The sequence below is a fragment of the Rana temporaria genome, chromosome 1 (assembly GCF_905171775.1).
Source record: "Rana temporaria chromosome 1, aRanTem1.1, whole genome shotgun sequence".
In the NCBI taxonomy this organism is placed as follows: domain Eukaryota; kingdom Metazoa; phylum Chordata; class Amphibia; order Anura; family Ranidae; genus Rana; species Rana temporaria.
The window spans coordinates 349,782,706-349,808,598 of NC_053489.1; the positions used below are offsets into that span (position 1 = coordinate 349,782,706).

A 25,893-nucleotide genomic window follows, 5' to 3' on the forward strand; every position below is an offset into this window, starting at 1 on the left:
CAACTCAACTCCAGCACACGCGTACTGAATTTCTTTGGACACCAAAAATGTTGCTTGCGCAGCTCTGTTTACATTTTAAAGATTGCAAAAAGGCAAGCAAAAAGACACAAGCTTTACATTTAAATTAGTTTCAATACATTTGAACAAGGTGTCTGTCCCCTAGAGCTGCACAATTCTGGAAAAAAATGAGAATCACAATTTTTTTGTTTAGAATAAAAAGATCTCAATTCTTGGCGCAACATCTTTCACATTATACAAAAAATGTAATTACATTTTTTGCTAACTTTGCCGTTTTTTTTTTTTTAATTCGTTGAGGTGTTGAATGCGTTTGAAAGACCGCTGTGCAAATATACAGTGTGACATTTAACTTGTAAAGCAACAAGTGTCAGAAAGGCCTGGTCTTTCAGTGGTTAAACTGACCTTGTTTGCAGACCGAAGCTCATACCTTTGATCTAAAAGAACCAAATGCTTTTTTTTATAGTTATCTCAGCGCTGAAAAATGTTGATAAACATTGTTGCATGAATCGTAGAAATGCCAGATTAAGATCGCGAGGGGAGGGTTGAACCGAGATTTATTTTTTTGAACGATTAATCGTGCAGCTCTAATGTCCCCTTAGTTACTTGTATCTCCTGAAACAAAATCCTAACACTGACCGTTGTGAGATTGTGTTCTGGAAGACTACATGCTTCTATATGATCCTGGAGCAATTGCTGAGAGAAGTTTTGGTGCATCTGTGCTGCCTCATGGGCATCGATTGTGTTTCCACACGCCTTGTTCAGATCTGTGTGTGACAAAAAGGAACAGATACATTGGAAAAAAACATTTGCTTAAATGTTACATAAGGTATTGTGGTTTGTTATTGGTCTGTTATGGTCCTCCTTCAGAACCTGCACTTTTTACAGATTAAGGTTACCAAACTACAGTAGTCTGGCACCAAGAGATTTCCTCACCAAGGGGTGACATAAGGCATGCGTGTATCCTATTGTTCTTTCAATCATTTTAAGCTGGCTTAAATAGGCTTCCTTGTGACTGTTTGCTGATCCCTCAATGGGATTACTGGACAGTAAGCTGTAATAATGGCCTTACACCTGTAGAAAACCTAAAAAGTCACTTGTCTGACCAACTGATGGTGGCTTCATGGGCTCTACTGATTTCATACAGGTTTTCATTCGAGTCAATGTCTTGATTACTGTAGAACGACTGTTCTACTTCCGCATTAATTTAAACAAGTGCATGGGCATAAGACTAGTTAAGTTTACTCTCGGACAAGAAAAATCATATTAGAAATGTGTTAGTTCCCATTAGATAAAAAAAAAAAAAAATCCGACTTTTTTTTCACTGCCTCTGGTTGAAACCAATTGTTGAACTGTCCCCTTTAGCTCATAAGTAATCGAATGAACGTTCTGAAAAACGAAACATTTTCTAAAAAAAAAACTGCTACAGGTGTAAGGCCAGCTTAAGAATATGTCCTAAAAACATAATGGGGGGATTAATAAAGCCATTTTGCGCAAAATTCATAAAGCATCTGTGACAATTGTGGTTCTGACAGCGACTCCTGCACAAAATTCAGGTAGTTAAAAAATGCACCACTTGACATTCTAGCGCATTGAATGTGCCAAATGCAAAATAAAATACCGACCATTTGTATCTTATGAAAGTGAAGCCAAGACCAGCTTTCTTTTGGAATGCAGAGAAACTGGCGCAAACAGGATTTAGCGAAAGCATTTAATGTGCATTCTAAAAGTAGAACACTAGACACTTTTGCAAACTCTTGTGCCATTCTTTATGAATATCAGGCAATGTCTCTAGCTATACTGCTGCTGAAAAGGGACTGTATACATTTGTGTACACAGCAAGCAATCTATATATTAGGTAGCAAAGCACTTAACCATACTGTGGTCCCAATAAAATACCCCCTTTGAACTGGTTATGAATTGAAGGCTGTTTTAAGGCTGTGTTCATACCTCTTAGCAGAGCCGAGGACCAGAGCTGCACAGACATATCTGGGATCTTGCTGGCCAGCTGCATGGCAGGGACAACCATATTGTTGCTCTCCTAATAAAAAAATTAAAATAAAAAGGACAATGGAGAACAAAAAAACAAAAAAAAACAAAAAAAGAACCTTAGTTTCAATTTTCATCAGGATTCATTAAAAATAAACTTTTAAATGTATTACAACCTAAAAATAAGCTTGAAAAATGTATAGTAAAACTATAAAAAGGTCCACATAAAAGCGGATTCATACACCATTATACATGCATGCTTAAAAGCAATTGTGTTGAAGGAAAACTCAGGCAAAAACTGATACTCAAGGTTTAATGCATTTTGGGGAGTGTGGTGTAGGGATAGATCAGTCTTTTAAATGTCCTCTGTAACCCAATTATGGAGATTTTCACTTACAGCAAGACCTTGGCATTATTTGTTCCAGAAACATGCTTGCAACCCAAAGCACTTGTATATCAAAGCAAATTTACCAATAAAAAAAAAAGGAAACTCAAATGATTCGTTCTACAACCATTTATAAGTCCTTTAGTACAGCCCTCAAATTTTCCACTCGCCTACTCGCATTTTGTGAGTGGAAAATTGTTTCCGACGAGGAGCTGGGAGTGGAGGGATTGATCAGCCGTTCTCCCATCAATCCCCCCGGGGAAGAGAAAAGCTGTGGGATTACAGAGCTAATTGCAATTGCCTCCGCTCGTGGTTACTCACAGCCCCTCCTCCTTACCCAGCGTCTGTATCAGATAGACATAACACGTCCCAGCATTGGACTGGCATTCTGTCTGATACAGGCACAGGGTCAGGAGGCGGGGCTGTGTGTAACCACGAGCGGAGGCAATTGCAATGTAAAGCCAGCTGTAACAGCGGGCTATCAGCTCTGTAATCCCGCTGCTTTTCTCTACTGACCAGGGTAAGTGGTGCTTTAAAAATGTGCCATGCTTTACAGTAGAACTCCACTGAGGACTACCTACATCTAAGTCGGCAACATAATAAAATGACCTTCACAAGTTTCAAGCAAGCACACCTTGTTCCTTAGAAGTGCCTCAGTTTCATACATGCATATTTTTTTGTCCTACGAATTATTTCGGGAAAACGCGGGAGAAAGTCCAGTTCCAGGTTGTAGTTGCAAGTTCCGCAGGTCTCACACCTCAGCACTCGTCACTCAGTCACATCTCTACCACCCACCCTTTCCTGACCATGCACAAAACCCCAGGCTACGTTTGGGTACTTCCCAGGAGGAGAGGGGGTAGAAAAGTGATCAGCGTCCAATATTTAAACAGAAGTAAGCTGATTACTGTGGACCTTTACCCTCCAAGGAATCTTCATTCCTTTTGCTCCCCTCCGCCTTTTAGAAAAAAGTTTTCGGGTTGCCCCCAGGTGCACATTTGTCTAGGCAAATGACACGCACTGTGCCCTTTGTCACCTGGGATATGCATGTCACATACTCCATGATCTCTTCCCCTGGGGCGATCCTCTGCACAGGGGAGCAGAGGCCGCAATGGCGGGCACAGGGAGCAGAGGCCGCAATGGCGGGCACAGGGAGCAGAGGCCGCAATGGCGGGCACAGGGAGCAGAGGCCGCAATGGCGGGCACAGGTGTGGCTGCACTGATAAAGTTTGTAACTTAAATTCTGCATAAAACGTGTCATTTCATGAGATAATTTATGAGGGCGTGTTTAGGTGCGGAATTAGGGGTGGTGCAGGGTAGGGATTGGTTGGTTCAACTGGTGGCGAGTAATCCTTAAGGCCTGGCTAGTAGCTCAGTACTTGACATTTTGAGCCCTGCTTTGGTATATAGTCCATATAAAAAGATTATAGCAATGTGATAAATTGTGTAACCAAATGGAAACCTCCACAAGGGGATTAGAAGCAAAATCCAGCTGGAGCTACAGAGTATAAAAGAGAAGAGAGGCGCCTCCAAGTGTAGCAATATGTTGCACCTTCATTAAATGTAATCATATTGCTACACTTAAAGGCTCCTCTTCTTTTTTATACTCAGTTGTGACATGACGCTACTTGTATATCAAGACATCACTTGTATATCAAGGCAACATTTTATAAAATGTTGTTTGTCTTGCAAAACGCTCCCAAACCAAGGGACTCTAAAACCAAGGTTTTACTGTATTGCCTGACAGAGGTTCTCCCACACAATCTAAAACCCAATACTTTAGGCTGGTGATCTAGTTGAAAATCTGAGCTCGTCTGCAAGCTGATTGACATGCTGTTTTTTTAAGCTCTCCTAAGACTCCAAATTGCAAATTCCTCAAATGCTGCAGTCATTACAAAGCCAAATAATATTTTCGAACGTTTTTCTTCATTTCACAGAATTCTCCATAATGCAGAACCAGGTTTTTCAGCCTTCTTTACTACATTTAAACCAAATGTCAAGTATTCCCTAGTGTGGCAAAGCTTATTTATCCTAACTATCCTGACTGTGCATAAAATGTTTTCATAGTGACCATATACACCCATACATTTCAATGCAGGTCATTTACACAGGTTAGCCATTGTTCAAAATACTGCTAGTTCAGATCTACGTGAAGCAATGACCTGCATTGTCAAAATTTTGATGCATCAACACAGTGTGACAATGACAGGACACAAAAATGCACAATTGTTGATTTTACACAAAAACACACACAGAAAGGTGTGAATAAAAAGCCTTAATGTTTTGCATCACAGGTTACTTACTAGGATTATTTAAAAATAGGATTTAAACTGATGATTGCCTATGAAAAGATTAACCCTGTATATCATGAGGTACTTTCTCAGGATGTGTTTTTTGACGGTGACAACATTAGACTATGCTTGCATTGTGTGTAACAACATAACCACTTGCAGTCTCCATTGAAAGCCTGTGTGACAAGGCATATGGGGAAATGGAAGTCTTGGCTGCACACCAAAACTGTACTAGCAACCCAGGTTCTAGTTACTAGAACCTGGGTCGCTAGTACAGTTTTGGTGTGCAGCTAAGACTTCCATGTGTAGAATCTAGTATGAAGAGGTCGCAGTGATCAAATGGAGGGTCATCAGATTCAAATAAATATCACAAGCACATAAAATACTTCCTAATCTGACTTTATTGTAAAGTCACCAGTAGAGACAATGCTCTACTTTTAGGAGCCACACGGGTTCACCGTTTGCCTAACAAAGGTGCGACGAAAGGCTGTGGTGTGCTGATAATATGCAAACTAGGGACAGAGCATTGTTATCCGACTTTTGAAATTATAGCTTTGTAATAAAAACGTATACAAGATTTTAGGGATTGGGTTTATACACACTTTAAATGAAAGCTAAATGCACAGAAATGCATAAAATAAAAAAATTAAAAAAAATAAAAAACAAACAGTATTCCTACCCTGTGATTCCCCAGCACATAGAAAATGTGACCAAGGAGCACCAAAGAACATGCCGTAAGTCGGTTGAGATCTTCAGCATTTGACATCTTTAAAGTTTCACGCAAAAATCGTCTGCAATAAAAGTAAAAACAGATATAAAAATACGGATTCCGGATAAAAGCTTTTTCTACAAAGAATTGTCACTACTTTTAATCTGTAACACACCCAGAAGATGTAAATTCTTCATCATTTGTAAAATTTGATATAGTATTCTTAAAAACTAAAGACAGAAGCCATGGTGAAAGTGTTATTTCAATAGGCATAACAGCCTACTAAAACAGGTCAGCAACGCTGTCTTCAAGCCAAATTCCAACTTTCTTTTAACTAGAACCAAATTGAATGAAATGATCATTACCAGAATAGATCATACCATGTTGATTTGTTGTCCCATGATATTCTGGGTTTAGTTGTGGCTTTGTATCATGTGACATTCTGTATAACCTGCCGATAGACTTCCTTCCACAGCCACTGCCTGCAACTGCACTCCCCTCTGTAGTCTTTCAACTCTGCAAATGATGCAACTTCCTTCACAGCTCTGATGTTGGGTGGGATCAGGGCGTTAAGGCTGGGCACAAGGGGCAGCTGCTTGTTGCAAGACCCAAAAGTGCAATGTATGGAGAAGCAGTGCTGGCAGTGAGGTAGTGCTGTGGATGGAGTTGTTGGATGGGGATGGTGGATCCCAGTGATCGGAGCTGCGCCTGGCTCTCGGTGACCGATATGGAGCAGCAACAGCAGATTGAAAGTGAAACGGAAAAAAAACAAGCGCAGTGCGTGGTTGGCTGTGTCCCCAATTCCCTCCCTTGTGTCCCCGGGTCCCTTCCTCGCAGTGTTGACTTACCCACCCCCCCCCAGCTACGTAAATTGTGAGTGCCAGCTGCGCCCCCCTGATTAGTACAGAGGGTCCATATGCATTGCACCCCTCACCCCATACTGATCCACTCTACAACCTTCCCCTACCCCATAGAACACTGCACCCCTCACTGTTCATCCTGCTCCCACCTCATATATATATAAAAAAAAAAAAACAAACACACACACACACACACACACACACACACACAAATAAATCCTAACCCTGTCCTTTTCATTATATTGCTTACTTTGCTTCGTTGTATCTGCCTTGGAAGAACGAGAATAATCCACGGATGTAGAAGGCTGCAGCACGGAGGCAGTGTGAGCTAAAGAGAAAATGTTAGTTACCACAGTTGTTACACAATTAAAAAAAAATATATTGCAGTAATTTAATGCTCCATAATTATAAAAATGATAAAAAAACTTTTAAATATTTTTTTCCTGGTAAATAAAAACCAAAGCTTGTAACTTATCACTAGCATGTCATGTACAATGTCTGCCTTAACCATTTATCCTTGAACAACATAGCCATGTAGGGTTATATCAAAGAAGCTGTGGACATTACTTTACCAAGTGTAACCCAACTACTATACCATTATATCACAATTCACAAGAAAAACCACCATATGCAATTATTCGCCATGGGACAGCACACTAAGCACCAATGACTCGGCGGGTCTCGTCAGCTTTCCAGTGCTACAAACCGACTGTCAGTGACAGCAGCAGTTCTAATCTGGTTGACATTTTTAATAGCTCTAGGTCAGGGGTGTCCAAACTTTTTTCAAAGAGGGCCAGATTTGATGAAGTGAACATGCATGAGGGCCGACCATTTTGCCTGATATTCTTTGAACCAACAAGAATTCTTGAGGCTGAGCTCGGGTGTGTTATTTGGATGTACCGTATTTATCTGCGTATAACACGCACCTTCACTTTGAGGGAAGTTTGAGAAAAAATGTATTTTAAATAAAGAGCTGGGAAGCAAAATAAGGGTCAGTGCCATGAATGCAGCCTCTTAAAGCGGATCTCCACTCTAAAGTGGAGTCCCGCTGATCGGCACCCTCCCCCCCCTCCGGTGTCACATTTGACACCTTTCAGGGGGGAGGGGGGTGCAGATACCCGTCTACAGACAGGTATCTGCACCCACTTCCGGCCCTACGATACGGGCAAAAGACGGGTTTTTACCTTGCTTCCCGTCCGTCCCCCCGTTGTATGCTGGGAACACTCGGCTCCCAGCACACAGCGGGAGCCAATCGGCGGGCGCAGCGCGACTCGCGCATGCGCCGTAGGGAACCGGGCAGTGAAGCCGGAGCGCTTCACTTCCTGGTTCCCTCACCGTGGATGGAGGGGGGAGCAGCAGGGTGACGAGCGATCGGCTCGTCATCTGCTGCGATCGGCGCTGGACTCCAGGACAGGTAAGTGTCCTTATATTAATAGTCAGCAGCTGCAGTATTTGTAGCTGCTGGCTTTTAATATATTTTTTTAGTGGCACATCCGCTTTAATGCAGTCGCTCCATTGCCATCAGTGCAGCCTGATCGATGCCCATCTGCAGCCTCGGAGGGGACAGGACGAGCACCAACAGATTACATACAGGAGAATTTCCTGTTTACATGGCGGCCTCTTTAATACAAAGTCCCGCCTCCAATCATAGACAGAACAGTTATCCAATGGCAGCCCAGGAGACAGGACTCCCTATTACAGATGCAGCCAGGTAAACAAGAGATTCTCCTGTATGTAATCCGATGGCGCTCGTCTCACCCCCTCCAAGGCATCGCCGATACAGTATATATATTTTGTGGCCCACAAAATATAAATATCGAAATTACCAGGGGGGGCCACATTAAACCGGAAAGCGGGCCGCATCGGGAGCTCCCTGTCATCGGGAGCAGTGATCTCTCATGTCAGTGGTAGTTCATCCCCCCCCTACAGTTAGAATCACTCCCTAGGAAACACTTAACCCCTTGATTGCCCCCTAGTGTTTGACCCATTCCCTGTCAGTGTCATTTATACAGTAATCAGTGCATTTTTATAGCACTTGATCGCTGTATAAATGACAACAGTCCCAAAAATAGTGCCAAAAGCGTCCGCCAAAATGTCGCAGTCACGATAAATAAAAGCTACAAATCTAGCCCCTACTTTGTAGACGCTATAACTTTTGCGCAAACCAATCAATATACGCTTATTGCAATTTTTTTTTAAACAAAAATATGTAGAATACACATTGGCCTAAACTAAGGAGAAAAAAAAAAACTTTTTTTTATATATATTTTTTAGTATAGCAAAAAAAGGTAAAAAATATTGCTTTTCCCAAAATTGTTGCTTTTTTTGTTTATAGCGCTAAAAATAAAAAAACGCAGAAAGCTCCATTTATGGAAGAAAAAAAAAAAAGGACGTCAATTTTGTTTGGGTGCAACGTCGCACGGCTGCGCAACTGTCAGTTAAAGCGACGCAGTGCCGAATCGCAAAAAGTGCTCTGGTCAGGAAAGGGGTAAATTCTTTTGGGGCTGAAGTGGATAACAGCAGATTGGTTACTCTTCACAGCTGCTCCAGATTGTCAGCTCTAGTTTTATTTTGTAACCCCCAACCCAAGTGTTGCATTGTTGGATATTATTGATGAATCACTTGTTTGCAATTGCTTGTACCTAGATTGATCACAAATTTCCACATGTATGGCCAGCATAATATAGATTGAAAAATAGTCTTACCTTACAGGGAAATTATGGTCTGGGTTAATTCTTTCCAGTAGACTATAAAGCTGTAAGACAAAGAATTTCCACAAAATTACATGATGTAATGTTCACCTATATATACACAATTCAGCATACAGATAACAAAGCAACGCAGTGCCGAATCGCAAAAAGGGGCAAGGTTTAAGGGTACCTAAAAGATGGCTATTATACACAATTTATAAAAGTGCACTTGTTACTACAGGTTCTGCATGATAAACAGGAACAAGTTTTTAATTAAAGGAGGAGGAGCTCTAAACAGTGATGTGTTACCCAAGCCGTTCTTTTCATTAGTCTTCTGTCAAAAGGCATCTCAGTTGTGGGCATCTGGCTTTGACAGCTTGTGGCTTCACAATTGTGTGCAAGACGCAATGCGCATTGTGAATGGTCCCGCAGTCTTCTGGGACATGTGACCAGTCCCAGAAAGACTGCGGGGGGATTTTTCCTGAGTGGAAGCGGATACCCGTCAAAACCTGGTACCCCTTCCCCCAAAAAAGTGCCATTACTGAAAGAGAAGAGGGGGAGGAGGACTTAAAAGCAGAACTTCCCCCTTTTTACACTTTTAACCCCCGCTAGTGGCCAAATAAACGAGAGCAAAGTGAGCGGGGCGCTTTAGGTGCAGTGTATTCACTGCTCCTAGAGCACGGCAAATAAGCTGTTTGCAGGACTTTTTTTGACGTCCTGCCGGCTTACCTGTAGGTACAAGTGGTGTAACAGTTTACAACCATACAGCTTATCTTTACACCACTGTGTATGCACTTCACACAAATGTGCTCCACACCTGTGCCATGGGTTATGTGCGTATGTGAAGATAGGAGTCAGCAAGTTATGAAGCACATCAATACATCACAGCATGTTCATTTATTTTAAGATGGAAGTTGACACTCAATACAAAGTGCATAGCAACCTACAGTAATGCACAACACATTTTTTTCCCATGCTTTTCAATGGAAAGCCCATAGGGGGGGGGGGGGGCTCATGCATGCATGTATAGGCACCCAGAGCCACAGGATGCGGAGTATTATCTATACGTGGGAAAATCTTGTTAAGACTGAGTTAAAGTGGTTTCAGCTTAAAGCGGAACTGCACTGCATTTGAGCACCACAAACCAAAAGCGCTATTTAACCACTTGCTGACCATCCGCCGCAGTTTTACTGTGGCAGAATGGCACGGCTGGGCAAAGCGGCGTTGCCTTATGTGGCTTTGAGTTTTGGCCACTAGGGGCGTGCGTGTTCTGCCGCAGCCAATACGAGTGTAAACACACAGATCCTGGTTCTTTTATGGGAGGAGACTGATCGTGTGTTCAGAAAAATGTATCACACATCTGTCTTCCCCTAGTTAGTCCCATCCCTCTACAGTTAGAACACAGTGAGGGAGCACAGATAACCCCTTGATCGCCCCCTAGTGTTAACCCCTTCCCTGACAGCAACATGTATACAGTAATCAGTGCATTTTTATAGCACTAACTGCTGTTTAATTGCCAATGGTCCCAAAAATGTGTCTGCCGCAACATCGCAGTCACAATAAAAACCACAGATCTCCATTACTAGTTAAATCTATCATCTATTTTGTAGACGCTATAACCTTTGCGCAAACCAAACATATGCTTATTGTAATTTTATTTTTACCAGAAAAAAAAAAGTATACATATCGGCCTAGACTGAGAAAAAAAAAGTTTGAGAAAACAATGTGGGCTATTATAGCAAAAAGTAAAGAGATTGTTTTTTTCAAAATTGTCGCTTTTCTTTTGTTTATAGCGCAAAAAAATAAAAAACTGCAGAGGTGATCAAATACCACCAAAAGAAATGTCCATTTGTGGGAGAATTTTGTTTGGGTCCAGCATCGCACGACCGAGCAATTGCCAAATTAAATAAAGCGACACAGTGCCGTACTGTAAAAAATGGCCTGGTCATTAAGCAGCCAAATCTTCTGGGGCTGAAGTGGTTACATTTGGTAGATTCACATGGGATTACCAGTAGTCAATTTCTGCTTCGCTAAGGTTTTATCAATGTCTCTTTCCCATGCTTTTTTTAAGTTAGTAAGCCTCTTAAAAAGGCCTTGGCTGTATCACATATAATGAGCAGGCATATAGATCTACAATATAAAAAGCCTCTTTCAGTGCTTAAAGAATTGGAACATGGGGAGAGATTAGCCTTAACCAAGAAGGGTTATGTTTCCAAAGAGATTTTGGTACAGTACGTTATTCAGCCGACCTCTTGACCGCCAAAAGAACGATTACCCTAGCCATTTTTAGAACTCCTTAAGGTGCTAAATCAGAATGTCAAACAGACATGTCTGAACAAAAGAACAAGGTTTAGTAGCTGGATGGGTCATCCTTTGAATCCTTATTAAAATCATTTCTCGTAGCAAATACCTACAGTAAAACCAAAAAGCCACTTATATACAACAAACTGTTTGGCCTATACTAGGTAAACACATATGCCCTTATCGTTGTTAGGCTAGGTTCCCATCTGTGTGGATAGTGCTCAAATTTCAGCAGCGGCAACCACCACCTCAGTGAATTGCGAGACTCGCGGGTGGGTGCCATTAATTCTAGACGCAGTACTCGTGTCAAATGAATTGGTAGTCGTGCCCCAAACATGGGCCCTCATGGACCACACAAGTGTGAACCTAGTCTTAAAACATAATTTCCCTGCCTTAAACTGGCCATAGAGGGATTTAAATTTGGCCAGTTCAACATGGGCGATCGACTTCTGTTGAACAGGCTTGCTGGAAGAAAAAAAATTCAATCGGCAGTTGCAGCCACTAACAGGGGCGGACTGACAACTCATGGGGTCCCCGGGCAATAATAGATTATGGGGCCCCTGGGCTTACAGATGGCCACCACGCTAGGAGGCCGTGCAGAGGCGGGGCAGCTAAAATTGCGGGATTTTTATATCAAAAGCATGTCGGTTTCGGACATATCAGGGACAAATGTAAAAAAAAACATAGATTTTTACATACTGTCCCTGGTTTTACTGAGCCTGGCATCCCTGATGGGGCCCCCTAGTGGCATGGGGCCCTCGGGCAGTGCCCGAGTGACTCAATGGTCAGTCCGCCCCTGGCCACTAATCAATGTATTCCAACAGTGGTGAATCCTAACTAAGAATACAATTTCCCTGCAGGGATTCCTCCATCGACCTTGCTTGTGTGGATGGAAGAATCTATTTTTTTTTCTCTTTCAGCCCACTGGCTAAATGTTAAAAAAAAACAAAAAAATAAAACACACACACACACACACACACACACACACACACACACACACACACACGGTGTTGAACCAAAAAAAAGGGGGATACCTGGCTTTATTCATGGACAGCGCGGCATTAAAATGATATGGTTAGTACTGCCCCCAGCATTCAGGAAGTAATGACCTGGGTTCATGGAAACTGGGCTGAAGGATGGTGGACATCATTCAACCTGAAACACTGGTGAAAGGAAATAGAGGTAGGTACTGCAGTGACCAGCTCTAGATTTATCTCCCCACCCCAACCAACCTTTATTTTTAGATCTCACTTTAAAAATGGATTAAAATACAAGAGATGGGCTTTAAATATTCTGACCAGTACCACTTTGGTCATAAAAAAGGAAAAAAAACAGAGTAAAGATGTGAATTAAAAATGTTGCTCCTGTCCCCTTCAAAGTATTTATTTTTAATATATATTTATCTCACTGCTGTCTCGATCTAGTTGAGGAAAGATGACTTGTGGAATAATGCTTGCAATACACCTGCCAATTTCAGAACATTGCATCCACTTTGAACAGCAATCTGAAACCCACATCTTCAAAATGTTTTCAAGATTTAAGTGACCAAATAACTCAGATTTGTGAGAAAATTAATCCTAAAACGCCTTTTAATGGAACTATGGATATTGTGATTTAACGCTGAATTTCAATCTTTTGGAAACTTGTCACTGGGAAAATAATGAAATCATGCATGGTTTTGCAAATCCCCTTATAGTGTCCTCAGTCCACCTACATAGCATAAATGCCCTCTTAACATCAGTTCCCCCATCACAGCATTGTCCTGAACCATACTTTACAGCGGTGTCTATTCACAGCAACCCCCCCCCACAGTGGTGTCCTCTGCCCCCTCTTCACATCACAGCACCCCCGCAGCTCTCCACCCCCCCGATAATGACAGCAGCAGAGGGAGGGAGAAGGAACTGGCTGCTAAATGGCGGGACCGCAGAGGCCCTGATGGGTCAGTGAATTAGTCTGGATCCAAGCTGCAGTCCAGTGTAGTAATGCCTGTAATAGAGTATTGGCTGGTGCTAGTCTTTGGGTCTAGAGGTTCCTTCATGGGTTATATAAGATGAGACTCAATAAGTCTTCACACTGCAAATTGGATGGGGGGTTTCTCCGCATCCAATTCACATGTCAGGAGACTGAGCGACTCTCAATGGAGCCGGTTCACTCAGCTCCGGGACGGGTGCGGTGCGAATTGTACAGGAGTCCTGTACGTCTTCTGGCCTGTTTCAGGTCCGAATTCCACCAAAATCGGACCTAAAAACGTCAACAGGGACACACCAGACCTCTGCTCTGAGCTACTCCACACGGCAGTGTGACCCCCAACCTTAAAAAACACAATTAGCTTTGCCAATAAGCCTGGTGGTGCTCATTTTTGGGCACTAGATGGAACAGACGATCATACGAATTCTATTACAGAAACTATGGGGGAAAATAGATCACCCAGCCTGCACGAAAGTGTGCAACAATAGTCCAATGAATACTTTATAAATAGACCCTTAAATCTATTGGCTTCTGATGAGGACGATTCCTGCTCACCTCTTGATGTCGATTTCCCTCTCGAATATAAACACTTGCCAGATTTGTTACTATAAAAGTCCATAATTCCTGATGTGTGGTAAGCTGTAAATACAAATGATACCATAAGAGGACAATATAAGCATTCAAATATTGTACTAATAAAGAAAATATGTGCAGCAAGCGTAATAAAAAAAAGTAAGCGCAAATACACAAATTAGCCAAGGAGAAATCAATTTTTTTTTGCATGTAGGTGTAAGGGGCCTTTCACACGGACGGATAGAATGGCGCTTTTAGCTGCGGATTTTCTATTTTTCTACCGCAGCCAAAAGCACACAATGCTTTCCTATGGCCCCATTCACACACAACATTTAGCTGCGATTTCGTTGCATGCGGTTTGGTGCGAATAGAAAAAATAGAATTGAATGCGTCCAGGTGCGATTTAGCGCAGCTATATGCACTTAAGTGCAGTCTTTTGTGTCAACTGCGAGAAGAAGAAAAAGAAGAAGAAAAAGAAAAAGAAAAAGAAAAAGAAGAAAAAGAAAAAGAAAAAAAGAAAAAGATCATAATCAAAAAAAATAAAAAGGGTTGCTATGGAAATGACTACCGCAGCTAAACGCGGCCGCATGTAACCACACGTAATCGCAATGTACAAATGCAGCTAATCGCAGTGCCCAGAGCCTGAAAGGGGCCCAAGAGAGAATGGAAGAGAGCAGCGCCGCTCTTAGCGTAATAAATTAGTTTTAAAAGAGCTAAGGCTTTCAACTCACCCTCAACGCTGTTGTGAACTGTGCCTCCGCGTTATCCATACAGTTAACAGAAATGCAGTATAAACCCTTGAAGAAAAAAAAAAAAAATCACATTGTATTGTTTTTCAATATAACCATTAACCACTTCATTACTGGTCACTTAAACCCCCCTTCCTGCCCAAACCAATTTTCAGCTTTCATGGCTGACGAATTTTGATTGACAATTGTGCGGTGGTCATACAACACTGTACCCAAATTATATTTTTATCCCCACAAAATAGATTTGTTTTGGTGGTATTTGATCACCTCTGCGGTTTTTATTTATTTTTTTATAGCGCAAAGAGACAGAACATTAAAAAAAAAAAAAAAAAAAACAATATTTTTTACTTTTTGTTATAATATCCACATTTAAAAAACAAACATTTTTCTACCTCAGTTTAGGCCGATACGTATTCTTCTACATATTTTTGGTTAAAATAAAATAAAAAAAAAAAACACAAAAAAAAAAATGCAATAAGCGTTTGATTGGTTTGCGCAAAGGTTATAGCGCCTACAAAATAGGGGATAGATTTATGATTTTTTTTTTTTTACTAGTAATGGCAGCGATCTGCGATTTTTGTCAGGCCTGCGATATTGCGGCGGACACATGACACTATTTTGGAACCATTCACATTTACACAGCGAACAGTGCTATAGTAATGCACTGATTACTATATAAATATGACTGGCAGGGAAGGGGTTAACACTAGGGGGCGAGGAAGGGGTTAAATGTATTTTTCTGGGAGCATTCTTACTGTGGGGGGGGGGGGGGGGACTGACTGGGGGAGGTGACCGATGCTGTGTCCCTATGTACAAGGAACACAGCATCAGTCTCCTCTCTCCCTGACAGGACGTGGAGCTCTGTATTTACACACAGAGCTCCACCTCCCTGCTCCGTCACTGCCGATCGCGGGTACCTGGCGGACGTCCACCCGGCAGTTGAGAGCCGCGCTGTGGACGTCTTTCGTCTACAGCGCGGGTCTCAAGTGGTTAAAGACCTATAAAAGGTTCATATATATTTTTCATGTACGACATTTGCACTAAATCACCCAGCGCAAGTCATAGGCCTGTACTAAGAGGCATAGGCAGATTAACTATTTTCACGTTACTGGGTTTAGTAACACTAACTTTTGACGGACATCTATAAATTCTTGAACACATTGCCTTCCACACCATCATTGTCATAATCAACCTTCTGCAATAAAGCCTTCCCCTGCTCTGGCCTTATTCAAGTGAGCACTGTTGGTGGTACTGCCTTTTGTGTGCCAGGGAGATGCATTATCTTGACCTGTTGGCAACGGTTGTGTCGCCCACCCCTAAGTTGCAATGGGTGTCAGGTCACAGCGGCCAGTGGACAGTCTATTCTTAGGGCTCATAAATTTTGCAAAGCATGGCACTGGAGCGTGCTTAGAACTTCTGCGGTCAGGACCCACAAACTCTTAAAGGGGAGTTCCAGCCATTTGTATGTTTATTAAAAGTCAGCAGCAACAAAAAGTGTAGCTGCTGGCTTTTAATAAACAGGCACTTACCTGCTCCAGCGCTCCGCCGGCCAGGGGTCCGCTCCTCTCCCCCCCTCCCCGGCCGGCGTCTTCATCTTCAGTGTGGGCACCCGGCCGTGACAGCTTTCGGCTTCACGGCCGGGCACCCACTGCGCATGCGCGAGCGGCGCGGCACTGCGCATGCGGCGCGGCCCAGCGCCGCGCAATTGGCCAGGAGATCGCCTAGGACCTGTGACGTGTCCTAGGCGATCGCCTACAGCAGCCACTTCCTGAAGGCGATTAAGCTTAGTCGCCTACAGGAAGGAGGAAGTGGGACAGGAAGTCCCACTCGTGCTGAAGCCCCCACTCCCCCCCCAAAAAAATTACATGCCAAATGTGGCATGTAAGGGGGAGAGGAGTGGGTTAAGAGGAAGTTCCAAATTTGGGTGGAGCTCCTCTTTAAGTGACTGCAGTAGAAGCCACCGACAACAAGGTAGAGGACTCTGATGTAGAAGATCCTTTAACTACAGGGATACTGGATTCTAGGAGGTCATTACGTTGAGAGGAGACCAAAGTAGTCATACCAGAATTGTGAAGTACGGGCTGTTGTCACTTTAATGAGTGGGATGGTCCCACTCTGTACAGACATGTTGCCACTGCGTTTCATTATACAACTAGGTCCAGAAGTGCAGGGTGAAGCCTCTAGTACCAACAAACCCAGCAGCTGGTACTGATGAGGGTCAGATGGCTAGGTGGTGGCCAATTTACTGTAGGCAGACAGTAGAACAGATCAGGAGCAGAAGGATGAGGCTTCCTCAACACCGAACGGCAGGAAAGAAAATGGAGTTTGTGTCAATTCCCCAGTGGATTATGTCAGTGTGGTGAGTGTGCTACCCCTTTCTACAGAAACACAGTAGCATGAAATGTGCAAAGCACCCAGTGGTGCAAATAGCGAACTCCTGGTACTTCAATCTGAGTGGTCTGCTTAAGAGCGAGTCTTTAGAGACATTGTAAGCACTGAAGCAGAGCCACAACTCTAGACATGGAAAGCACCCTGCAGAAAACTGCCTTTTTTTTAATTCAGCATAAAAAAAAAAAAAAAAAAAAACAGAAAAAAAAAAAAACACACACACCTATTCACCACCATGCTGAAGTATTGGTGCAGCTGTCCCATGCCAGCTCTAAACCCAAAAACGGAGTGATCACAAGACCACTGATCGCTCAGTTTATGGTTAGCTCCAAGCAGAGAGCAGCAAATGCAAGGGCACTCCTGTGAATCACAAGAGAAGCACAAGCAGTTCCAAAGTTAAACATATGACTTACATTTAAGAAAGGAGACAGCGCGACAACAGGCAGGTCCCGTAAACCACAAGGTGGCCATCTTGCTGCTCACCGCATGCTGCCACTTACTGTCAGCAACCCCACATCACTGCATGGCCAGTTAAGGTGCAAGGCTATTTTTAGGTGTTCAAATTGCATGCGATTCACTGCAGTGCGACTTGAGCTCAATCATTTTGTATGGGCTCAAACTGCACTGCAGCGAGTACTTGGTACTTGTGTTCGCTGGTAAAAAAATGGAATCGGTGCAACCCTAAAACCTACAGAACCTTGTTCATATCCCAGGGACTGCCTGTATGGCCAACAAAGTGTTGGTCATACTTTTTAAGCTGCCAATGATAGGGCAGCAGGAATACCCCTAGTCGGAAAGCTAAATACCAACTTCGCTCTCTTGTAGACCACCATGATAATCTTAACAGTGGGTGCCATCTACACCATTAAAGATTACCACATGTCCCTTGTACGCACACTGCCAAAAAAAAAAAGGCCGGAAGTGAAGGGGGCACAAGCACAAATACAATTTTTTTTCACATTCCCTGTGGGATTTTCCACTTTGGCAAGCATTAGTGTCCCAAAAAGCATTTTGTCATGCTCTACCTACAATAATGTACAGATAACTATAGAGTTGCTTCTTCAGTTTCGGTTTCTATTCAGTCTTTAGATTTCCATATAAACATACAAAACAATGACACTATACGCAGAAAACATCCCGTTGTTCCATTGCAGAACGGTTTCTCCTAAACAAATGGAAAAATGGACGTAGAAACGCTATAAGCTTAATACTTACCAACAATGTGTGAAGTTGCGCTGCATGATTAGAAAACAGACGGGGTGACTGCTGACAAAGCTGACAGACTTGAGATATCTAAATAAAAACAAGAAAAGTGACATAAATGGCGAACACACTTAAAACATGCTGCCAAGTGGCTTCATTCTATTGCTTACCTCTTGTAAAGCTGTAGCTTTGTGGCCTGTGACAAGGCGGCACATGATTATGTGTTCAAGAAGGATGACTTGGAATGAGGACAAGATTGGGCTACTGTCAAGCACTGCAATTAAAAGGTCAGAATATCCAGTGAACTTGGCTGCCTGTGATGCATAACAATTATTTTTTTGTTTTATAGGGGGACACAGACATGGACACTTTACTTGTATTTGTATAAATGGTTTTTATATCATATCAATAGTTTATAATGAAGTGGAAGTACCAACTAAACCTAAACCCACCCTCATTCTAAGCGTAATCTACCCAACCCTGAAAAAAAAAAAAAAAAAAAAAAAAGAAATAGAAGTTTGCTATAATTGCCTATTCTGAAGCTACTCGGGTTCCAGCGGCACCCTCTGTGTGCAGGAGAAAACCAAGGGCTAGGAAATGCCTGAAAAGTGACGTCACCCATTGACTTACTATGGGGCTTCCATTGTCGGCCGTCTCCCCTACACAATGAAGCCGCCGCTGACAGCTCAGCATGTGACCGGAGCAGCTTCAGAATGGGCAAGTATAGCGATCCTTTCTTTACAGGGCTAGATAGATTAGGCTTAGAATGTGTCAAGAGTAGGTTAAGGCTGCTTTCACACTGAAAGAGCCCGGGCGGCGACGGTAAAACACCGCTATTTTTATTGGCGCTTCACCCATCATTTGCAGCACTTTTTGGGCGCTATCAGGGTGCTTTTAACCCCCGCTAGCGGTCGAAAAAGCGTAAAAAATTAAAAATAAATTAAAAAAAGCAACTGCAAAGGAGTTTACAGACTTTCACACTGGAGTGAATAGAGCCACTGTTTTAGGGCGCTTTATCGCCTGCAAAGCGCCTCAGTGTGAAAGGGGTCTTGGAGTTAGTTTTGGTTTTGCCTTTACTTCCACTTTACAGACATGTCCTTCAATCTCGTGCATTACCAGTTATTCGTCCATTCAAAAACACATTCTTTGTAAAGTATTGTCAAATGATCTCGAAAATCCCTTAAAAAGGCTTGTGGTGCTCAAGTAATCGCGATTAAAATAAAAAATAATATCCTCGGCACTGCTCCGAACAGATGGTCCGTATTCATCCGATTTCCCATAGGGGAGAGCGGAGGAGAGACAGGGCGGTCTCTGCACTGTGTGCGGGGACCGCCCTGTCAGCCGACAGCTCAGCGGGGATTAACGGAGGAATCCCCGCTGAGCCAAACGGGCTAACGGAGCGGATCAATACGGAAACATTTTCCAGAAGTTTCTTTTGACTGTTCCACTATTCAAGCTGACATATGATTGCATGGCTTATACTTCAAGTGCAGACAGTACAGATAATATACACTATACTTACTCTTGAGCTTTTCTAACTGCATAAGAGCTTTATCTGTGTATTTTTGAGCCTTCTCAAGATAACCTGCCTGCATGGAGTGCATAACTGTTACCTGCAAGGTAAAACAGAAAAGAAGCATGTAGCAAATACACTAAAAGTAAACAATGTAAATTATTCAGAACACCCAAACATATTTTTTTTTAGCAGACACCATAGGGAATAAAACGGCGGTCATTGCAACTTTTTTTCTCACACGGTATTTGCGCAATAATTATTCAAACGCCTTTTTTTTCTTTTGTTTCATGAATTAAAAAAACAAAACAGTAAAGTTAGCACAATTTTTTTGTATAATGTGAAAGATGAGGTTACGCCGAGTAAATAAATACCTAACATGTCACGCTTTAAAATTGCGCACTCTCATGGAATGGCACCAAACTTCGGTACTTAAAAATCTCCATAGGCGACGCTTTAATTTTTTTTACAGGTTACTATTTTCGAGTTACAGAGGAGGTCTAGTGCTAGAACTGTTGCACATGCTCTAACACACACGGTACCTCACATGTGGGGTTCGAACCGTGTTTACATATGTGGGCGGGACTTGCATGCGTGTTAGCTTCTGCGCGCGAGCTACTGGGGACAGGGGCGTTTAAAAAAAAAATCACTTTTATTCCTATTACAAGGAATGTAAACATCCCTTGTAATAGTAATCACTGTGACAGGTCCTCTTTATGGAGACCCCACATCTCTCCTCCAGGCTTACAAGCATGAAATCGGTGAAAAAAAAAGCACGATCACATGCCGACAGCCGCAATTGCGGCTTTGTTAACTTTCGGGTACCGGGCGTGACGTCATAACGTTGCGCCCGGGCCTCCGACGGTCAGAGATGACCGCTGCCCATCCGGCAGTTCCGCCGCTTGATCGTTCTTATAGCTGGCAGGAGGGGACGTCCCCCCCCCCTCCCGCCGCCATCCCGTGCTTCCCCCGGGCCCCCGATAGCACGGGAGAGCCCGGGGAAGCACCGGATGGTGGCGGAGGGGGGACGTCCCCTCCCGGCGCCTATAAGAATGATCAAGCGGCAGAACTGTCGCTTTGATCATTCTCATCGTGCACAGAATCGGCGGCTGAAGACGGTGATATCTGAATGATGCCTGTAGCTGCAGGCATCACTCAGATATCACTGCACAAATTCCAGGACGTTAAAAGATGGCCTCCGGTTGTAAAGTGGTTACATTTCATGAATCAGGCTTCCATCCATTTTAAGCATCATACAGCAATTAGGGCCCTTACCAAACCAACCTAAACAATTTTGGCCGACATTACACTAAATTATATTCCTTAGACTTACTTTGCTTATCCCAAAATAATTAAAGCCCAAACCTATTAAAAAAAATGTTTTGGCCTCATGCACACAGGACATTTTTACAGCTGCTCCTAGGGGCAACAGGCGGGCGCAATCGCATGCACGAGCCGCAGCACAGGGTTTGTGTGTGTAAATACACAAATCCCTGTGCTGTCAGAGGAGAGAAGACAGATCATGTGTTTCTGCAAAGTAGAAATAGCTATCTGTCATCTCTCCTGTGTTATCTATCTCCCATCCCCCCCACACAGTTAACCCCTTGATTGCCCTGGTGTTTACCCCTTCCCTGCCAGTAACATTTACATAGTAGTGCATATGTATAGCACGGATTGCTTTGTAAAATGCTAATGGAACCAAAAATGTGTCAAGTGTCCTGTCTGCTGCAATACTGGAAAAAAAAATTGTCTGTTAAAGCGACTCGTGCCGTATTGCAAAAAATGGCCTGATCATTGAGCAGCCAAATCTTCCGGGGCTGAAGTGGTTAAAAACGCCTTTCCATGTTATTCTATGTGTCCCTGCACACATAGGCTTTTTTTCTGAGCTTAGCATTTTTTGCAGTTTACCTAAAAAACAAAAACAAAAAAAAAAAACACACAAAAGCTCAAAAACAAACACTATTAGCAGCATTCAGGGGGGTTTTTGCTGGACAAATGCTCCAAGAAACTCTACAAGTTTTCTTCACCTAGACGCTGGAGCTCAAAAAACGCCAATAGCCTAAAGTAGTGTGCATGGACACATGGGAGAACACCATTAACCACTTGCCGTCGCCGCACCGTCATTATACGTCCACAAGGTGGCTCTCCTAGGCGAGACCACGTAAATGGACGTCCTACCTTTTAGCCGCCACTAGGGGCGCACCCCCGCTCGCCCCCGACTCCCGTGCGTGTGCCCGGCGGGCGCGATCGCCGCCGGGCACACGCGATCGCTCGGTACAGAGCGGGGAACGGGAGCTGTGTGTGTAAACACACAGCTCTCGTTCCTGTCAGCAGGGGAAATGCTGATTTTCTGTTCATACAATGTATGAACAGAAAATCAGTGTTTCCCCTAGTGAGGGCACACCCCCCCCCCCCCCACAGTAAGAACACACCCAGGCATACTTAACCCCTTCCCCGCCCCCTAGTGTTAACCCCTTCACTGCCAGTGGCATTTTTATAGTAATCTAATGCATTTTTATAGCACTGATCGCTATAAAAATTCCAATGGTCCCAAAAATGTGTCAAAAATTTCCGAAGTGTCCGCCATAATGTCGCAATACCGAAAAAAAAAAAAAATCGCTGATCGCCGCCATTACTAGTAAAAAAAATATTAATAAAAATGCCATAAAAATACCCCCTATTTTGTAAACGCTATAACTTTTGCGCAAACCAATCAATAAACGCTTATTGCGATTTTTTTTACGAAAAATATGTAGAAGAATACGTATCGGCCTAAACTGAGGAAAAAAAATGTTTTTTTATATATTTTTGGGGGATATTTATTACAGCAAAAAGTAAAAAATATTCATTTTTTTCAAAATTGTCGTTCTATTTTTGTTTATAGCGCAAAAAATAAAAAACGCAGAGGTGATCAAATACCACCAAAAGAAAGCTCTATTTGTGGGAAAAAAAGGACGCCAATTTTGTTTGGGAGCCACGTCGCACGACCGCGCAATTGTCTGTTAAAGCGACGCAGTCCCGAATCGCAAAAAGTACTCTGGTCTTTGGGCAGCAATATGGTCCGGGGGGTAAGTGGTTAAGCTTCAAGAAAAAAAAAAAAAAACACATCCCATCCCGCCCATGTACATATGACATCCGCAGTAGGGAATTCATCCTGGGCAGTGCGTGTGTAAACAAGTGATGATATAGCAAAAAAGTAAAAAAGCAAAAATTTCTCAGAATTGTCGCTCTTTTGTTTATAGCGCAAAAAATAAAAACCGCAGGTGGTGATCAAATACCACCAAAAGAAAGCTCTATTTGTGTGTAGGGGGGGGGGGGGGGGGACATAATGGGTACAGTCTTTCATGACTGCACAATTGTCAAAGTGCGACAGCGCTGAAAACTAAAAATTGTTCTGGGCAGGAAGGGGGTGAAAATGCCCTGTTTTGAAATGATAAAAACACTAGTGTGCATGGAGCCTTACAGAATGGGTAGGAGCTCCTAGTACTTTGTGAGAGGAGCAGTTATATGTGTGTCTACAGCTTGTAGAAAGCTGTAGACACACATATACATACAGTTTTGCTACATTTAAAAAAAGTGGAATTTCAGGACTTACCAAGTAAACCAAAACACACATATGCTCTTTGGGCAGCCAGTGGAACAAATCAGCTGAATTACTAGGTAGAATCTCATCATCATGGAGAGTTGAAATGGTTTGGATGCATTGTTGAAGTTGTTTAAGGCATGGTTTCACACTTTTGACCTGTAAGAAAAAACACACCCGATTTGTATACTTAAAAGACACATGAAATACATTTAAGAGCAGCATCACAAGGGGGGAAGAAAAGCATATACAATAAGGGTAAAATAAAAACAAACATAGCATGCAACTATTATAACCAATTTTGTTCCTAGAAATGCTTGCTTGTAGAGGTAAATCATGACACTGATGCTAGACTCAGAAAACACTTTTAGGCCCCTTTCAGATGTACGGATCCCGTTAGGATCCATACCTTATCCGCTTGCTCAGCAGGGATTGCTCTGTTGATCCCCCGCTGAGCCGGCAGATGGCAGGGCAGGCCCTGCACACTCTGCAGGGACCGCCCTGTCAGATCTCCGCTCTCCTCTACGGGGGGGATTGGATGAACACTGATCGCCTGTCCGTGTTCATCCGATGACAGATGGAAAAATAGAATTGGAGCATAGCGGACACCAATGAGCTTGGTGTCAGCGGATGTTCACCCGCTATCCCATAGGGATACATGTATGTCCCTTTTTCATCTGTAAACGGATGGATGAAAAAAAACAGACATATGGTATGAAAGGGCCCTTAGAGACTGTGTGTAACTTAAGAAAAAGTTTATGACTTCTTAATGTGGTTGTTCAGTCACGTTTTGAAAAATTAAAAGTCAGCAGCTAAAATAAACTGTAGCTGCTGACTTTTAATAGGACACTCAAATGTCCCAGGATCCAGCATTTTGCTCACGCGCCTGGTTTCTTCACTGGGCTTCAGTCCCGGCCGCTGGCATACCAACTGTGGGCAGCCAGCTTCAATTGCTTGCGGCTTCCCAGCTGGTTGCTTGCCGCACTGTGCTACCCAATCAGTCGCGCAGCTTTCTGGGACCTGCGATTTGTCCCAGAAGGCTGCGGGGGGAAGGGGAGCGGTCGTGAACTTCCACAACGATTGACCAGAAGTGGGGGAGTGGCTTTCTGTGAAAACCAGGTACCTGCCCCCCCCCCCCCCCCCCCCCCCAAAAAAAATGCCAAATGTTTAGGAAAAGAGGAGCTTCCTCTTTTGGGTGAAATTCTGCTTTAGCTACACTTTATATAAAAAAAATAAAATAAAAAATAAAAGGATCATGTGACGGCTACTTTGAGTAGTTTGGCTAACTACTGTGGTTAGAGAATTGCCCTTTCATCTGTCATTTGTTTTCACCAGTACCGACAAGCTCATATGCATAAACAGATCATCATGCATCAACCACCTAGTGATTTTTTTTTTTTACCTGCCCTGCATCCAAATAATGTGTCACTTGAAGAACTAAGAAAAAAACTCGTAGGGATTCCTTCTGGATAGGGTTACCCTGCCAATTCTCCACAATCTGTCCACACAAAGTTAACAAAGGATGCACTTCTTGAAGCTTTCGTTCCATCAGCAAAAGCTAAAGAGAAATAGCAGTTACTGCATTTATATTAACCAAGTCATTTTATACATTTCACTGGGCTGGAATAACACCATTCAGATTCAATAGAAAATTAACATCAATATTAAAAACCTCAGCTAAAAATAACCTTTGAAAATGTGTTCCAGCATGCTTTAATAAAAACACAATCCTTATCAAAAAACTGGGAATAAAGCCTGGTACACACAATCGGATTTTCTGCGGACAAAGCGTAGGACTTTTGTCTGAAGGGCACTGGCTAGGAACTTGTCTTGCATACAAAACGGCAAAGAATTGTTGAACAAACACGAAACTAAGTTTTTCTGCTCTTTAGCGCCACCCTTTGGGCAGCTTCTGCCAATATTGTGTTATGGGTGAGCATTGCTTCTGAGCATGCGTGTTTGTACTTTGGATTTTTGTCCGACACACTTGTGTACACACGATCAGAAAATCCGACAAGACACAATTGTTGGAAGACAATTTTAAAGCACGCTATCCCACAATTGTTGGCAGAAAATCCAACAACAATTGTCCCATGGAGCGTACAAACGGTTGGATTTTTCGACAGCCTGCCATCATACAATTCCCATCAGAAAACCTGACCGCGTGTACGGACCTTAAGACAATGCTCCAGATAAAACATAATATGCATTTTCAGTCTTTTGTGTGTACAGCCGATCCCCCCCCATTTGTCTAATTGGTAATACCAGCAATCAAAAAGGACAAATTGTCAGCATCCCACCAAAATTCTCCTATTCTGATTGAGCCGATGGCATTATTAACACATGCCTCAAGGCCATTCTACTATACCTTTAAACTCACTTCCCTAAGCAATCTAAGTTATATGCCAAGGAGATAATATAAGGAAATCCTTAGACTCCATGAGCTTTGCCAGGGAAAAAATAAATGAAAGAGCAATGCTAATTTTTCCAGCTTCCAGAACATTGTGAACACGTAGACGTAACCATGCAACTTATGTTGGCACAGACTATAACCTTGTAATGACCAACAAATATGGATGAGTGCTCTGCAGGACACATCAAATCCATAGGCATGTTTATACATATTTCTTTAGCTGTTGCAACATCCTCTGCTTTATAAAAACAAGCTACTATGATCTA

General features: G+C 42.8%; 1 protein-coding gene across 1 annotated transcript in view; it reads right to left on the bottom strand.

Annotated features, from left to right (window-relative positions):
• Window positions 1–25,893, bottom strand: part of MAU2 (MAU2 sister chromatid cohesion factor) — a 55,656-nt gene that overhangs the window by 1,433 nt on the left and 28,330 nt on the right. Inside the window, exons 9-20 of the mRNA XM_040338027.1 lie at window positions 24,617–24,772; window positions 23,227–23,373; window positions 19,641–19,731; window positions 18,289–18,392; window positions 18,131–18,208; window positions 14,510–14,575; window positions 13,761–13,844; window positions 8,952–9,001; window positions 6,497–6,574; window positions 5,357–5,468; window positions 1,966–2,056; window positions 655–782 (exon numbers count right to left, since the gene is read on the bottom strand). Coding sequence (XP_040193961.1) covers window positions 655–782; window positions 1,966–2,056; window positions 5,357–5,468; window positions 6,497–6,574; window positions 8,952–9,001; window positions 13,761–13,844; window positions 14,510–14,575; window positions 18,131–18,208; window positions 18,289–18,392; window positions 19,641–19,731; window positions 23,227–23,373; window positions 24,617–24,772 — 1,185 coding nt within the window. The remainder of the gene's footprint in view (window positions 1–654; window positions 783–1,965; window positions 2,057–5,356; window positions 5,469–6,496; window positions 6,575–8,951; window positions 9,002–13,760; window positions 13,845–14,509; window positions 14,576–18,130; window positions 18,209–18,288; window positions 18,393–19,640; window positions 19,732–23,226; window positions 23,374–24,616; window positions 24,773–25,893) is intronic.